We start from the raw sequence: 18,279 nt of genomic DNA, 5'->3' as shown, positions 1-18,279 counted from the left end.
ATTATATTTTATTTTTCTTTCTTATATTTTTAATCACACAATTTTTCATAAAATAATATTACATATAAATCGAAGAATTTTCCTTTCTTTTCAACCACTTATTTTTTTAAAAAAAAATAATATTCCACCTGATGACTCCGGATTGGGTACCCCGAACTAGACCTCATTTTGCCCACAATCCTTGACCTCGACCTATGACCCCTGAGTTGATCTTCGCGTGTCACGCCTGTTTAAGGTCGGGGTTATTATCTAATTCGACTTTACCCGTCAACTTAATCTCCAAAAAATAGAACCCACCTAAATCTACTCCTTCACTAATTAGAACTCTAACAATACACTTCTAATTAAACTCCAACACCTAGTCCTAAGAGGAACATGACTGTTTCAGTAATAGAATCCTTCAACAGCTCCCTCACCAATACCTATAAATACTTGGCCAAGGCTCAACATCAAGGTACTTTTTTCATTATCTTCAGTTTATAACCTCACGCACTAAAATCCCTATCCGACTTAAGTATCGGAGGGGCGACGAGCACACACCTCGTTGCCTTTGTTGCAGGTATTCACAGACTGGTCGTGTTCATCAAAGTGAAGTTCGACCATCAAACTCGAGATCTTTCAGGTGATATTTTTTGATAGCATCACCACCCATTTTAATTTTGAAAAAATGGTGGCCAAACAGGGGATTTGAAAATTTTCAATTTAATTACTCGACATCAATTTTTCTTTGACATCGATCACTTCATTAGTTTTCTTTTTGTTAATTAATGTAAAATTTGTTGTGTTAAAAGTCGAGAATGCATAAAAGATGTTTAGAGATCAACTACCACTACGCATGGTGTGATAAGCTACCATTAAATTTGGGTGATTAATAGAAGGAATATGCTAACACTGTAATGAATATTCTAAGTATATATCACCCGAAATTTATTGAAATGGATGGAAAAGCAATGGTCAATGTATAACCATATAAACACATTTCACTTTACACAAGATGTAGTTGCTAAAAGCCTATTTGCTTTAAATATCTCAATATCTAGCACGGTGTAGAACATTTATGCACCCAAAAATAAAGAGATTCAAAAAAGGGAAGAAGAATTTTGAGTACTAGAATGATTTTACATTTGAAGAACATCAATCACATAACATGGGAGGCTCGTAACTCATTCCTTTCATATGCTTAATCAAGCGGCCAATCAGAGCATAAATCAAATCAGTGTCGCGATGAGTTCTGTCTCGTGAAAAGAATAAGTGCACTTCGTTGTTTAGTTCTATCCAACTACACCCGATTTCTTTCACCACCCCATTTTTCTCCATTTTCTCCCTCACCTTCTTTACATCAATCCACATGCCTTTAGACGCAAAGAGATTTGAGAGTAAGGTATATGAACCGCTGTCCTTTGGATCAATTGAAATGGCCATCTCAGCAGCATGTTCAGCCAGTTCCAGATTACCAGTGACTTGGCATGGGCCGAGAAAGCTTTTCCAAACTATAGCTGCTGGTTGTATTGGCATTTTCTCGATAAAAGCCTTTGCTTCGTACAACTTACCAGCTCGACCAAATAGAGAAACCATGCAGGTATAATGCTCAATTCCTGGCTCAATCCCATATCTAGACATGGACTCAAAGTAATTGAATCCTTCATCTAAAAGCCCCACATTGGAACATGCCGACAGCACACCAACAAAGGAGACATAATTGGGACGCATTCCTGCGTTTTTCATTTCCTCAAATATTTCAAGAGCTGTCTTAGCATCCCCATGCTGCGCATACATTGATATAATTGAATTCCAACACACAATATCTTTATGAACGATAGAATTGAAAACTTTTCGTGCTGCTTCTATGCTTCCACACTTTGCATACATATCGACAAGTGCATTTGTAACAAACGGACCAGAGTCGAGACCCAGCTTTATTGCTTGGTTATGGAACTGGAGACCATGCAACAGACATGCTAGATTACTACATGCCATTAGCATGGCAAGCAGAGTGAACTCATTAGGCCTCTGTACACTGTGCTGCAACTCTAAGTAGAGCCTAAGAGCCTCCTCATTTTTTGATTGACTTGCATAGCCAAAAAGCATGGAATTCCAAACTACAATGTCTTTGTCACCAATCTCTTCGAATAAATGCCTCGCATCTTTAACAGATGAACACTTTGAGTAAACATCTATCAAGGAACTTCCAACAGATATGTCAAAACAGAACCCAAACTTGATCACGAGAGAGTGAAGTTGCGTGCATACTCCCAATGCAATTTGTGAAGATGACATTCCAAGAAGGCTAAAAAACGTTAGTAAACTTGGTGGGATCGAATTAAGCCTCATCTCGGTGAAAATGCCAAGTGCCTTGTACGAATTTCCTTTTCTTGAGTATCCCTCAATCATTGCAATATAAGAGACCACACTGTCATTTTCCGAGTCGTGAAATACTCTTTCAGCATCGATCAAGCAGTCACTCTTTGAGTACAAGTCAATCAAGCTATTCTTCACATATTCATCAGTATCAAGATTGGTCTTCATGGTATAAGCATGTATTTCTCTACCCTGCTCAAGAGCACCAACAGAACCACACGAGGTGAGGACGCTACTGCAAGCAAATCCATCTGGTTTCCAACCTAGACTGTTCATATCAGTAAGCAGCTTCATAGCCTCTAAATCAAGGCCACTCTGCATGTACCCAAAAATCATTGTTGTCCAAGAAAACACATCCTTAACCACAATCTGGTGAAAAACTTTTCTTCCATTTTTCACATCACCGCACTTGATATAGAAATCCATAATCACATTACCCAGTGAAGCGTCCATGTCCCCACCCCTCCTAAGCACATAAGCATGAACTTGCTTTCCCCCTTCAAGAAACTCAAGCATTGAACACGCAACCAAAACACTAGAAATCATGTATCTATCAGGAACAACTTCAGTTTCTACCATATGCCTAAACAAATTCAGTGAAATATCACCCCTTCCACTTTTGGCAAATCCAGTCAGGATCACAGTCCATGTCACCACATTTTTCAATTTCATATCATCAAAAACCAATCTTGCTGACTCCATATCACTGGTTTTTGAATAAAAATCAATTAGACAAGTACCCAGATAGGCATTATTATCAGAACCAACCTTAATAATAAAACTATGCAAGCATGTCCCATTTTCAACACTACCCAATTCAGTACAAGATCGAAATACGCTAGCTAAAACATATTCATTAGAACTCTCCTTGCAAGTTTTTCTGTACTCCCGAAACAATATCAAGGAATCTTCACTATGCCCATTTTGAGTATATACAGAAATCATCGAAGACCAAGTAACTAAGTTTCTTTCAGGCATTCTATCAAACAGACAACGGGCAGAAAGTATGGACTCCCATTTCGAGTACAAAGAAATAAGAACATTACTAAGAAACACATTGTTCTCGAATCCACATAAAATGATTTGGGCGTGGACTGTTTTATAGTACACAATGGAATTATTACTTGTTTGGGTTGGTGAAAGTAAGAGCTTGCCCAAGTATTGTCTATGGGTTTGTCTGTTATGTGTAGTAGTAGTAACACCATGGCTCTCTGAATGAAGAAAATGAGATGATAGTTTGGAGAGTGATTTGAGCAATGACTGCTCTGTAGTTTTAGCTTGAGATTTTATGTGCAGCTGCAGCGTAAACAGAAAGTTCCGCATACATAAAGATCTCACTGGATGTAAACATGCATAATTGATAAGGATTTTTAAGCCAACTGCAAAAATTCTTAATGTTCCACGAGCATGGAGTGCAAAATCATTATTGAATTGACAGGTGAATTATCTTGTGATTTTTAGAAAAGTGATTAGGTTACACGTGCATCATATCATCGAATCAGTGAAGAATCGTCCAAATCCCGACACGATCCCTGTTGTTCACATGCCTAACGTGTAATAGTAATTTTATGAAAAAAAACTCTAGGTACAGACTATTTTTACAGGAAACTCACAGATTTTTGAATTCGACTTATGTGGCGAGAGAGAGAGAGAGAAAAATAAAGAAAACAAAAGAAAAAGAAAAAAAAAACATAAAAGTCTCCATTGTTTTACCAGGAAGTCTCATTTGTTCCCTCCAAAAATAGAAGACAGCAGCCCTTCCCTCCCAAAATAGAAGACAACCAGAGTCCATCTGAAATTCACCGGCGCCGACGACCATATCCCAGCTAAGAGGGCACCGTACAAACTTGCATTTCGAGCGATTGGTACCCATTTCGTTTTCCTTGGCAGTCAATCGGGTGGAGTCGACTTGGCTATGGAGATGAATATTGTACCATAACCCGTCTTCATTTCCAGCTTCCTCTTCATTTCCAGCTTCCTCCCGTGGTAATTATTTCTAGCATCTTCTGACCTATTGCGTATTTTGTGCATTTTCTTAGCTTTTCCAGTATGGCTTTCATGGGAAAATAATGAAGGATTAACAAAGTGATTTCTTGTAACAAAACAATGAACCGGGCGACTGATTAAAGGCTGTTGAACCATTTGAGCATTTCACTGCATCAACTTTTTGAAAACAAAATCACGTAATTTTTTTTTAAAATTTCAAGAAGCGCTTTTTTCTGTAATCTTTTTTCTTATGTTATAGTTTTTGGATTTAAAAAAATAATAAATTTCTATATAAAATTGCTTGAAAATAAATAAAAATGTTTCACTATGCCAATCACCATAATGAGACAGCAATTGATCCCTACTTCTCTGTACGAGTTCATCGTGGCTGCAAGCAATGGTGATAGTGCTAGCTTTGGTATACCTCTGAAATTTTCCAAACCTTATAGAATCACTCACCTGAAAAACATTTTAAAGTTGCTCAAGGAATAGCTAAAAATATGTAGATGCATTAATTGCTTCTTATAATTTGTGTGGCAAGAAACGAAATTATGGAAGATGGGAATCCTGATTTGTTGCTACAATCTGATAATGAGAACGCTATGGAGAATTTGAATATGGTGGACAATGAAAATGTAGGAGAAGATATGGTGTTAGTGCCTAAAGTGGGTATGACGTTTAGTGATGAGAAGGAAATGTTTGATTTCTACAAAAAAATATGCTTACGCCGTTGGCTTTTCGGTGCAAAAAAGGGGGAAGATGGAGTTATGAGATATGTGACATTCACATGTAATCATGAAGGTCGGAGAACTTATGCTATAGGCGATTCCTTGAAACCGCAACCAACATGTCAAACTGATTGTAAAGTAAGAATATCTGCATCTTTAGATACTCTGGGAATATGGAGGATTAACAAAGTGTACCTTGACCACAATCACAAAACAAGCCCATCAAAGTCTAGGCTGTACCGATGCAACAGAAAATTGAGTGCAAGTGTGAAACGAAAGCTTGAGGTGAATGATATGGCAGGAATTCCCTTGCATAAGAGTTATAATTCTGCAGTTGTTGAGGCTGGTGGATATGAGAACACGACTTTTATGGAGAAGGATTGTCGGAACTACATTGAACAGGTGAGATGACTACATCTTGGGGAAGGAGATGCCCTGGCAATACAGGCGTACTTTTCAAAGATGCAGGCACGATGCTCGGGGTTTTACTTTAGTATGGACTTAGATGATGACTGCAGACTAAAGAATTTTTTTGGGCAGACAATAGATGTAGGCAATCTTGCAGGGAGTTCGGTGATGTTGTCACTTTTGATACTACCTACCTCACTAATAAGTACGACATGCCGTTTGCCCCTTTTGTTGGCGTAAATCACTATAGTCAATCCACACTGCTTGGCTGTGGATTGTTGTCGAACGAGGACACAGGGACGTTTGTGTGGTTGTTTAGAACTTGGCTTGAGTGTATGCATGGTCAAGCTCCTAATGCCATCATTACTGATCAGGACTGGGCAATGCAAAATGCCATTCAGATTACTCTTCCAAACACGAAGCATAGATGGTGCCTATGGTACATTATGAAAAAGTTGCCTGAAAAGTTTGCATACCACGTTGAAAAGAGCTCAACATTTTTTGCTATACATGGTCTGGTATATGATGCGGAGAATGTACAAGAATTCGAAAGAGGTTGGAGGTCGATGCTCGATGTGTATGACTTGCATGATAATGCTTGGCTATCAGGATTATATGAGAACAGAGGTCGGTGGGTGCCTTGTTTTTTGAAAACCACATTTTGGGCAGGCATGTCCACGACACAATGAAGTGAAAGCATGAATGCATTTATCAATGGATATGTGCATTCGAAAACCTCGTTGAAGCAGTTTGTGGAGCAGTACGAAAGAGCATTAAGAAATAAGGTGGAGAAGGAGTTCCAGGCAGATTTTAGGTCTTATTCCCAGATAGTTCCGTGTGCAACAACATACGAAATGGAAAAGCAATTTCAATCGGTTTATACCATCGAAAAGTTCAAAGAAATTCAGTAGGAATTCACCGGGAAAGTGTACTACGACGTTGTATCTGAAAATGCCAATGTCTATTATTGGTCGACTTACGAGGTTCGTGAGGATGTCGTTCTTCACGAGCACCGCAAGAAAAAATCTTTTTACGTATCATTTCGGAGGGATACAATCTTAAGGAGGTGGAGACGAGATGTTAGTAGTGCACACTCGAGGATCGCAGTACATTATGATAGATTGGTCAGTAGTCCTGGACAGTTGAGGTACGACGAGATGTGCCAAATTTTTTCAGAGGTGGCGGACCTAGCAGCAGATGACGAAGTATGGACACACACTATAATGGAGTGGATGACATCGCAAATAAAAGAGTTACGAAAGTCTAAGTCAAGTGTTGGAAGCGTTGTCTACTCCTAGCCTAACAGTAGCGGTGGACGCATATTGGATCCAGTAACTTCTAATAGAAAGGGCGCACCGAAAAAACTTCGGAGGAAAGGACCATTAGAGTGTAGTTCAAAGAGGACGAAGGTATTTTTACTATTACTATCTTTGTTTATAATGAATTCGTAACAACTAATCATTTCACTTGTTGCACATGCAGGCCACCACACCGTCGAACAAAGGGAAGAGTCCTAGAGCTACTCAAAGTAATGTGGAAGAGAGATCAATCGATGCCCAGGCGTCTGTACCACCACAATGTCCTATGCCGACACCATTACAATACTCCGTCCATCCGGCAACCACAAATGTCGTGGTCAACGCAGAAGGTTTGTGTTAGGTATTTATGTATGTTTCTTGACGTCACATTGTGTTTTAATGTTTACCATGTAAATCAGGTCGTGTTATGCCATGCTTCTATCCAGATTTTCCCCAACAAGGTGCGACGCGCTTATGATTTTCGGGGAGAAGGTACGTCACATTGTCCTTTAATGTTTACCATGTAAATTAGGTATTTAATGCAATCGGAATTTTGATATCTGAGGGCTGCTTGAGATGATGAAAGACACAAAGCTACTTTGGTCTGCCCTCTGCCTTTATCAATATGTTCATGGGATTGCATTGCTTGACAATATGTGCTTTCGTTGGTCTATGAAATGTATGCCCCTGTCATATAAGTTTTCATTCCCTTAAATTTTAGGAGTCACCATTTAAAGATATTTTCAGATGGCACTTGTACCAGTATAAATTCCAAAGTTCTCTCAAATAGTAAATATATCCATCACAACTATAACATTGGAGATTAAATCGGAATTCATACAAAAGCAATAAAGGATATAGTTGAACAGAAGCAACATGCTTCTTAACAACTATTATTTTTCTAATTAGCATTAGAAAAATGATTTTACTGCCAGATGCTTTGTAAAAGGTTGCGTTAAGATGGGAAAATAATTATTCCTTTTCAAATGCTGCAATATAATGCGTAAAACCTGTGTTAGCAGATAACCCCAGAAGAATGAAGACTGAATTAGACCAACAGTAGCACTATTCCAGTTGAATTCCTCCGACATTGGAAGTATTGCTATACTCATGTTCACCTACAAGCATAGATATGGAAAAATTAGAACCAATGGAAATGGTTTTGTTGCAATGGAAATGGTTTTGTTGATATTTTGATATTGACTAATTTTAGTTAATTTGAACTCATTCTGTGTTTTTTAAGTTGTTGTTGATCGTTGGAGATATTTTATACATAAGTTGAGAATTTGGGTGAATGCTACCATTTAGTAATTCATTTGAATGGCTTCATTTTTTCATTATTATTGAATACATTTCCAAGAGCTCTCTCTCTCTCTCTTCCTTTTGTTCCCTACTTTTTTCTCCTTTATCATTGATTCTTTGATAGTTTGTTGTGTTCAATTGCATCTGTATCAACATTTAAAGCATTGTGGTAGAACAAACCTTCTCAATGAAATAAACTGAAACTTACGATATTAGGAAGTAAAGAATCCCTAATTAATTTTTTAATTCTGCATTGGTATGTTTCTATTGCACTTTTTCTAGCCTCATCTGCAGTTAGTAATCTCCTCTCGTGGTTATATATTGTCAAAGGACTTTGCACCGATGAGGTTTGTGGCACTCATTGATATCTTCTTCCTCGCCCTCTATGTGTGTATGTGAGATATATAATGCTCTTTGGTTGTTCACCAAAATTTGGATCTGTTTGTGTAGGGGTTCTCTTATTGGCTACCCTGTTGAAAATATCCGTATTGTTCTCAATGATGGTGCAGCCCATACTGTGGATTCCAGTGAACTTGCTTTTAAGTTAGCTGCAATATATGCTTTCAGACAGGTGCTGCTTGCATAATACACATGCTGAAAAGCTGTTCTCTTTGCTTTTTGCTTTCTAAATTTTTACAGCTGATCTTTACCGATGGCTGGCAAGATTTTTTTGACTCTTGGATGTATTTCATTTTTTTTGAATTTTCATAGTCTTCATTATGTTAAACAGTGTTATACATGATGGTGAAATGCACCTAACCTTCAATCATAATTCTTTTACTTTCCTGAGCAAGATTGGAAATCATATGTTTTAAGTTAATGATATCTATAATGTTATAAGCTTAGCTTGGTTTTCTTTTTTGTTTTGTATAATGACAGGACATCATTCTGCCTAGTGAGTATCTACAGATTTTTGCAAGCAATATGGGATGTTTTAAGGTGTTGAAGAGTAAGAAGAAGAAATCTGAGCAGTCCATGCATAATAGACGTGACAAACCTTAGCAACATTCGCCAACTATGTTGTCTGAACTAGGGTCGAACCTGTTCCGTCAAGAAATGGGGTAAGCAGCCAGTAGCTTCATGAAACTCGTCGAGGACATTGAAGAATATAAATTCTGCTGTAATGAAGAAACTTCTACTGTTGTATAACTTCTGCTGTAATGAATAAACAAACAAACAGAAGTTTTTCTATGATTTTGGGATTTTATGTTTGACATCATTTCATGAATTTTTTGTGTCTGTCATTTCATTTCGTGTCTCACATTTCATTTTGTGTACAAAAACTCTCCTTCGAATGGGGATCCTATTACATTATATGCCAACGAATGGGAAAGAATATAAGTGTTTTGCTTTCTCGAAGAATTTGTTTACTTTTATTTATAACATCGGCCTTACTAGGTATGCAGCTGTGTTTGATTTTGTGAAGGATGCAAGCTTGAATTAGGTAAAGTTTGGTACAAATTTCTGGCACAAAACTTGGAAGGAAACAGCATATTTTTATGAAAACATTCAATGTCTTATAAATCACCATGAAATACAAATTAGACATACATACGACCAATACATTATTATGCGAACTGAAATTCACATCATACTAGTGCCTCGACCGAAGACATGACTCAAATCAACCCCTCAATCCGACCTCTTTCCTTTCCCATTACAGTTGGCAATTCCCTTTCCCTTGCTAAAAGTCAAGTGCAATGACATGTCAACGTCTCGTTTCTCGCTAATTCTAGCTAGCCCATCAAAGAGTCTTGGCAGCTCTTCGTCTTCCTTGTCGGGCGACTGATTAACCGCATGCTGAATGGAACTCGATTCCCCGCCTACATCTTCATCTTTCACCCAATCAAAGTACCTGCAGTCATTGCTACAGGTAAAGAACAATCGACCTTTGTTACTGGTTTCTCGTTCGACCTCAAAACATTTTCGATATTCGTGGTCACAACTAGGGCATCGAAGTTTTAACTAGCATTGTTCAAAGTAGTGCCTACTGCTTCTGCAACCGTGACAAACTCCAAAATTTCTTCCTCTCATTCTAGCCAAGGTCTGAAAATGAAACAGACTCGTCAAAAATCAAAGACGTAGTTAAATGATTGAAAATATCTCGTAATAAAAGTTCATCTTTCATCCATCGTACATACGTGAAATTCAGATTTATCCCTACAGACATAATTAAATAAAAGTTCAGGGTTTCAGTCATACATACATGAAACAATCAAGCTGTGTTTTTAAGTATCACTGGCATACTAATTTTCATTTTCCCATTATACAAACCGGTGCAGGACATTCATCTTCATCAAACAACAACAACAGTTCTCATAATACATGTATTCAGAATAACCGGAGTAGGAAATTCATTCTTGATTTCCCCATTAAACCAACGGGTGCCAGAATTCAACAATCAGTGAAGACATTTATGCAAACCGAGTTACAAACAAAGCTAAATTGGTGGCACCCATCTTCACAAACCAAGAAGTCTCGTAATAAATGTAACTCAAACAAAGATTAATCAACATCCAAAATCCAAACTTGTATAATGGGAAAACTTTGGACATTCAAACATGATATTTATAAATAACCATGGAAAAAGTTGAGAACCATGTCAAACAACAACTCCACAAACACTTACGTTGATGCTAAGGGATGAATGTATGGCTGCGGTGACTCCGGCACTGGGGACGGAGGTGAGGGCAGTGGCTGATTCTAGCGCACACTCGAGCGTAGGGCACGCTGGCTGCGAATCGTTGCTATGGACAGTGTAAAAGTGATGGACACTATGGACACTATGAGGGCTCGTCGTCGACGCTAGAGACGGAGACTGCGGTTGTCAACTTGGCTGCGGGAGAAGTCGCGACTCCAGCAAATTCGGGAAAAGACCTAGAGCTTTTTTCTTCGGGGAAAATGGGGGAACTCGTTTGGGTTTAGTCAGTCAATCGGGTTGCGAGATTTTTGTTCGTTTTTTACCCAGTTTTTTGGTAATTTTATATTGTCATTTTATGCCAACTCAGCCATTTTAAATTTCTGTATATTTTCTGTCAAAACTCCCATTTTGAATTCCTGTACCCATAGCCCGGTCCTAATTTTATAGCAGTTTAGGGGATGTTTGATAGATATTTTTATGTAAAAATGTATTTTAAAATAGTAAATTGATGTGAAATATGTAGTTAGAAAATAAGGAAAAAAATTTTATTTACGTGTAATATTATTTTAATAAAGAATGTGTGATTGAAAAAAAGATAGAGAAAAATACATTTTGAAGAAAATGGCTATCAAACGGGGTCTAGAATTTAATTTACTCATCGTCACACGAGGTACTTTTAAATTTGACCCAGTCAAAGGACCTGAATTCCACTTTGACTTCCAAAATCATGAATATTATGACATTGGCCTCTTGTATGGTAAAAGACAAAGATGCCCTTAAATATTTTGTACAATTACAAAACAATATATTGTTAAAATGACTATACTACCCTTTTAGTTAATAATTGAAAACCAAACACTTTTCCACTTATAAAAACTTCAAAACGAGCTTCCAACACAGGAAAAACTCTCATCTTTTCATCTGCTTGAATCTCAAAATTTAGAAAAACTTTGAAACGTTGAAGCCGAAAATTTTTTTCATATCAATTACTTCAAATCGGTAAGTACATTTATGCATGTTTAATTTCGTTTTCAGTAAATTAGTATACGTTTGAATAGAGAAATTTTATGTCGACATAGTAGTTAGCATAAATTTTTTTTAACAGATTTTACCTATCAAAAAAAATTAAACAGATCTTTAGAATCGTATTCTCCTGCGCAAAAACAGCCAAACTGGCTGTTTTGGCTATTAACAGCCAAACAGTCGAAAACAGTCCGACTGCTTGGCTGTTAACAGCCGACTATTGGCTGTTTGCTGTTAAACAGCCAATTACCTGACTTTGCGCTGATTTTTGTTGGCCTTTTTCTTATAATTAATAAATGAAGTTGATCAAAACCATTTCCTCATACAGATATGATAATTCCCATGTGTTATTTTGGTGATTTCGAATTGAATGAAAATAATCGGTGGGAATGGAGATGGACGAGTAACATACGTGGTTGTATTGTAATTCCTATAACAGAGAGTACACCATACTTAGAAATGTACCATGATTTGCAAAATAAGCTGAATGTCGATCAATCTCAATACGATGTGCAATTGAGATATCTATTCAACGGTTATGGGGATTCATCCATTCCGATGCCACCGATATTCGTTACTAATGATGCTGAATTGAATTATTTATTAGAATTGAATAAAATGCATCGGACTCCGACTGTTCTTGATGTGACTTTAATTACGAAGGATGTTATTGAAGGTGAACGCGAAGATTCAGATAGGGCGGATAACAATGATCGAAGTTTTTGGGAGACAGTGGAAATAGTACCTGCGGATGATGTGGGTATTCCTGAGACAGTTGGTTCTGATCGTGATGTCGCTGTTATGCGCAGAATTCCGTCGAGAGTTGAAGACAATGAGAATATAAACGAGTTTACAAATGAGAATTTGATTGTTTTATCCTGACAGAGACACGAGCCAGGTGGGAGCTCACAGATTGGAACAAGTGGACCATCCTCCAATTCTTCCTGTGTGGCTCCCGATGATGAGAACTTGCAGGTCGAGCAACTATTTGAAACCAAGAAAGATTTGCAGGAAGCTGTGCACCGGCTGACATTAAAATATAACTTTGAGTTCAAGGTAAAGAAATCAAACAAATCATTGTTGACAGTTGCTTGCATCGAAGACAGTTGCAATTGGCGCTTGAGAGCAAGTAAGATGGACACGAATGAGTATTTCGTAATTTGCAAGTATTCACGGGAACATACTTGCAAAGTGGGAATTCTTCGAAACGATTACAGGCAAGCTCGAATATGGTTTATTAGTCGACAAATAATGCACAAGTATCAGGATCCACGGACGATCTACAGGCCTTCGGACATCATTAACGACGTCCGTCGAGAGTACAAAGTGGTCATGAGCTACCAGAAAGCGTGGAAGACCAAAGAATGTGCATTGGAGGATTTAATGGGATCGGCTGAAGAGAGCTATGCTAAATTGGCTAGGTATTGCCATAACATGGGGACAACTAATCTTGGCACGGCATTTTTTATTGAGACGGGGGCCGATAACTGTTTTAAGTATTTCTTCATGGCTCTCGAATAATGTATTCGGGATTTTCGAAATGCAATGCGACCCGTAATTCTAGTTGATGGTACAACTCTGAAAACTAAATATCAAGACAAATTAATTATTGCTACATGTCAAGATGCCAACATCAAAATTTACCCTATTGCATTCAGCATAGTCGACAGCAAGAATGATCTGTCCATGCGTTGGTTCTTTTCTAAATTGAGGGAAGTGATCGGGGAAGTCAAAGACCTTACCTTTATAACCGATCAGGGACAGTCTATAATAAACGGTATCGCTGAAGTTTTTCTTGGAGCACATCACGGGTATTGCATGTACCATATACAAGGTAATTTGAAAACTAGGTATCGGGGATCGTTTCATTATTCAGGAGAGCAGCCGAAGCTTACAGTGCTGAAGAGTGTAATAAGTTCATGATCGAGATAGGAAGTAAATCATTATCGGCGTTGGAGTATCTGACGAAGATGGGGATCGAACATTGGGCGCGGTCATACTTTCCAAGATGTCGATACAACATGATGACGTCGAATAACGCGGAGTCTCTCAATGCATTGTTTAAGAAGGATCGAAAGTTACCAATTCTCGCAATGATTGAGAACATTCATAACAAGTTACAACAGTGGTTTCATGACGACGTGCGGCATCACAGAGTTGTACTAGCGTGTTGGCCCCAGCTCAAGAGAAGAAATTGTTTAAGGTAGCAGAGGTTGCGAGGAAGTTGAATGTGGAAGTACTAGATGAGTTTCACTTCTCTGTGCAATGTGCACGTAATACAGCATATATGGTGGACTTGACTGATAACACATGCACTTGTACGAGATTTCAGTTGGAGAGTTTTCCATGTGAGCATGTAGTTGCAGTAGCCATGTATTGAGGCTTTACTGCGAGAACGTTATGCTCTTTGTATTATACGACTGAGTCTTGGAGAACAGCATATGACGAGACTATATTCCCCTGCCGAATGAAGTCGAGTGGGAAGTTCCCGAGCACATTCTCCCATTTCATAATTTGTTACCACCAGCAGTTGAACCGCGTGGTCCTAGACGTCCAAGTACATCTAAAATACCATCTACCAGAGAGTTTCCTCGACCGCGTAGGTGTGGCCGGTGCAGAGCCGTTGAGCATACTTGGCAATTTTGTACCAGTCAAATTCCCCTAAATGACGACTAGACAGGTACGTGAAATGAATAATATTTCCTTTTACTTTACACTGTTTAATATTTGTTACTTATAAATCTTCCATATTCAATATTTATTCTTGATAAATGGTATTTATAATGATTCATATGAAAAAAATAATTCCATACTCGGCATACGTGTAAAATAACAAAAAAATAATTAAAATTTCAATTTGAATGTTATATACATTGAACACAAATTTACAATTATTTCATAATTACAAAAATAATTAAATTTACAATTGAAATGTTACGTATATATAAATGAAATTTACGGGTTAGCATTAAATTCGAACAAATCACATGCTGGCTTCTTTCTCTAGTTCTGTATCCATGACTGGTTGATTCCATCAACCTTATGTCCTATACTTAAAAATTCAACGTACTTAATGGCAAATATGCCGCAGTCGCCGCTACAATTGAACAAGAATGAATCAGTTCAGTACTGTGTAAATAAAAACTAAATTTGAAAGATGAAAACAACAAAGTTCAAACAATTACCTTACGGACTGTCGCGCTGTCGTCGTGTTCCGAACGATCTGCAATCTGTCCTGTACATTTATCCCCGCTCATCTGACCATCATAGGAACAATTATAGCCACGGACTTCAGGTTTTGCTCCAACTGGCCTTGTGTCAAACATGAATGATCTGGATCGTACACATATATAGTCGAGTCAGCAAAAACGATCTCCAGCGTAACATAGTATTTATTAATGCACGCTGGAATGTACATATGTGTACAACCCTCCCATGATTTCCCCCGACACTCGGTGACAGTCCTATCACCCACTCGAGCATATATTCTGGCACCGTGTACTCGATACCCATAAGTTCGAGCGACTGATACTCTATGGTAACATCACGCAGGAACTCGGTGTTTAATATGACTCGACCATGGACATCAAATGATTTTGGATGTCTTTGAGCTCGATCTCGCAGCAAGTCCATGGCCAGGTCGATGTGCTGCAGCAGGAAACACCAAAAAAGTATGAGTTATTCATTTAATAAACACAATGTCACATATACATAAAAAACACTAAATGAATAGTTCACTTACATCGTCAGCGAGCCAAGCTCCCGCAGTGGTGATATTGTGGAACCACTTGTAAGGGTCTGAGACCGTCCTTTGACCTATCGTGCGGCTAACTCTGTAAAAAACAGGGAAATGTTAAAATAAGCGTAGACGAGTTAGCGTACAGTGCTTTATTAAAATCATACAATACTTACCCGGGGATAATTCTCCTCCACTCTGTCTCGAACGCTTTCCACTTGGCATTGTCCACCTCTCTGAATAAGTTCGGGTACGTCTCATCGATGAACGTCCTCCTCTTGACCTCAACTGTGAAGGGGGAAACAACATACTGTGACGGCACTCTCAACCTCTTGCCGACCACCTGCTCCGTCTCATCAACAGCATGTTCCTACCCTCAATCACGCCGGGCGTCGTCTCAACCTCCGGGGCCACCTTCTCCGCCTCCCATCGGGGCCTCCCCCTCCGTCGCCACCTCCTCCGCCCCTCCCGTCAGGGCCACACCCTCCGTAGTCCCCTCTTCCATCCCCATCGGGGCCACCCTTTCCATAGACAACCACAATGACTCCAATGTCTCATCACGCCAAAAATGTGGGCGACCCCTCTCTCCATCACCATCTCTGCCACCCTCTCGATCATGATCTCCGCCATCCCCTCTGTCCCCCCATCGTCTGCCGGCTAAATCTCCTCTAAGCGTCACTACTGTATCCTGAAGGTCGACAACGGAAGACTGTAGTATTCCAACATCATGGGATAGATCGTCAACCCTCCCTGTCAACTCTCGTCCCAGATCATCGACCCTCTCCGTTAAATCTCGTCGTAGCGCGCCTACCTTCTCCGCTATAAATCCAGTCAAACGGGCATACAAATCATTACTGTGCCCCGGAGACACACGGGGGAGGTGTCTGGATGGAGGTGATGCCAATGGCGGCGGCGATGGCCCCGGCGGAGGTGATGCCACTAGCGGCGGTGATGCCCTCGATGGAGGTGATGCCAATGGCGGGGATGATACTCTCGGCAGAGGTGATACAAATGGTGGCGGTGATGCCCTCGGCGGAGGTGATCGTCGATCAGCTGGACCGCCCTCCTACATAAATAAAATGAAAAATTATTCAATAAATTTATACGTCGACGATATTCAATAAATTATATTTCATTCACATACCCAATCTCGATCCAGGCTCGGATCAGACATCTCCTCGTCTGGGGTGTGCGGAACGCCTAAATCCCGCACAAGACCCTGAGCCTCCTTTTCCATCGATGGCGTCAACTCAGGTATGACTTCAAGCTGACATATTGACATTTCAACTACTTAACGATCATGTAAACAGAATTTTAAATTACGTATAATATAAATCACAAATGCATAATACTTACCTGAGGATCGCCGAGGAGGGCCGATAATTGCTTCCCAGTGGGACATCCCTCCGTTCGCGATGATCTCCAATGATGCATCCGAGGGCAGCGTGTCTCCCCTCGCTGCGCAAAGCGGGCCCCTAGTACAGGAATTATCTCATACACACAAATCTGTAACACATACATTTATTAAACATCAATGTAATACACTAAAACTTTAACTTTGATTATATTAAACATTTACCTGCACCGCTAAGGGCAATCCATATGTATCGTATTTACGCATCGACCCCCTGGGCCTCGAGTGCGATCTGGTGAACACATGTACGGTGTCTTCGTAGCATCTTCGGCCCCATGGATAGTTGGTGAACGCATCGATGTCGTCAACAACTTGCAAATGAAAAATGTCGTCGAGGAGGGCCGATAATTGCTTCCCAGTGGGACATCCCTCCGTTCGCGATGATCTCCAATGATGCATCCGAGGGCAGCGTGTCTCCCCTCGCTGCGCAAAGCGGGCCCCTAGTACAGGAACTATCTCATACACACAAATCTGTAACACATACATTTATTAAACATCAATGTAATACACTAAAATTTTAACTTTGATTATATTAAACATTTACCTGCACCGCTAAGGGCAATCCATATGTATCGTATTTACGCATCGACCCCCTGGGCCTCGAGTGCGATCTGGTGAACACATGTACGGTGTCTTCATAGCATCTTCGACCCCATGGATAGTTGTTGAACCCATCGATGTCGTCAACAACTTGTAAATGAAAAATGTCGATGGCAGTCTTCTTGTGATGACACCTCATCACACTCTCGAGGATATAGACTAGCCCAAGCTTCAATCTATCTAGCATATGGTCGCACCCCCTGATCGCGACCATCAAGTCGGGTAGAAGCACCGACCCATGTCCCTGGAAGTACGTCTCGTACAGCCTATTGCTTCTCTCCATGGCTGCATCGAACAAGAGATAACAAAAGAAAGCATAATCTCACAAAATTAAGGGAACCGAACTCTAACTATCATACAATCACAAATATTACATTTGAAAAATATATTTATAAAAAACAACAAATCAAATTAAATGTATTGTCAAAAAAATTAAAGAATATAAATATTATTTAAATAAATTGAAAAAAATCAAAGATTTTCATAAAAGAACAATAAAAGGAACAAAACAAATTGTTAATTTCGAACAATATTATGTATTCAATTATTAAATTATATAAAAAAATGGAAATTATAAAAATTGAATAATTAAATAAAATAATTATTATTTGAAAAATATATTTACAAACAAAAAATTTCAAATTAAATACATTTTCGAAAAATGTAAAGACTATTTATATTATTTAAATAAATTTGAAAAAATAAATTAAAAATTATTTCATAAAAAAAAAGGAACAACACAAAATTGTTAATTTTAGAATATTTCAATTATTAAATTATATAAA

General features: G+C 38.9%; 2 protein-coding genes and 1 long non-coding RNA gene across 3 annotated transcripts; 1 reads left to right on the top strand and 2 right to left on the bottom strand.

Annotated features, from left to right (window-relative positions):
* Positions 1 to 897: 897 nt before the first annotated feature.
* On the bottom strand, positions 898 to 4,564 carry LOC111367100 (pentatricopeptide repeat-containing protein At4g39530). The gene has a single exon (XM_022987816.1). The coding sequence runs from the start codon at positions 3,679 to 3,681 to the stop codon at positions 1,135 to 1,137; it is 2,547 nt and encodes an 848-aa protein (XP_022843584.1). The 5' UTR covers positions 3,682 to 4,564; the 3' UTR covers positions 898 to 1,134.
* Positions 4,565 to 4,895: 331 nt separating this feature from the next.
* Positions 4,896 to 6,169, top strand: LOC111373972 (protein FAR1-RELATED SEQUENCE 5-like). Its single transcript, XM_022996576.1, has 2 exons — positions 4,896 to 5,474; positions 5,591 to 6,169. The coding sequence occupies exons 1-2, from the start codon at positions 4,896 to 4,898 to the stop codon at positions 6,167 to 6,169; spliced, it is 1,158 nt and encodes a 385-aa protein (XP_022852344.1).
* A 9,175-nt stretch (positions 6,170 to 15,344) lies between these two features.
* LOC111376155 lies at positions 15,345 to 15,883 on the bottom strand. Its single transcript, XR_002699418.1, has 3 exons — positions 15,657 to 15,883; positions 15,487 to 15,577; positions 15,345 to 15,392 (listed from the first exon to the last, which is right to left on the bottom strand). It is a non-coding gene; the product is annotated as an uncharacterized LOC111376155 (long non-coding RNA).
* Positions 15,884 to 18,279: the final 2,396 nt, after the last annotated feature.

The sequence above is a fragment of the Olea europaea genome, chromosome 2 (assembly GCF_002742605.1).
Source record: "Olea europaea var. sylvestris chromosome 2, O_europaea_v1, whole genome shotgun sequence".
Taxonomy (NCBI): Eukaryota; Viridiplantae; Streptophyta; class Magnoliopsida; order Lamiales; family Oleaceae; genus Olea; species Olea europaea.
This window is presented reverse-complemented; position numbering and strand designations above follow the sequence as displayed.

Excerpts from the sequence above, each read along its gene's own strand:
- LOC111367100 (XM_022987816.1), bottom strand. The coding sequence starts at position 3,681 with ATGCGGAACTTTCTGTTTACGCTGCAGCTGCACATAAAATCTCAAGCT.
- LOC111373972 (XM_022996576.1), top strand. The coding sequence starts at position 4,896 with ATGGAAGATGGGAATCCTGATTTGTTGCTACAATCTGATAATGAGAAC. Across the intron at positions 5,475-5,590 it reads GTCGGAACTACATTGAACAG|ACTAAAGAATTTTTTTGGGC; the intron begins GTGAGATGACTA and ends TGATGACTGCAG.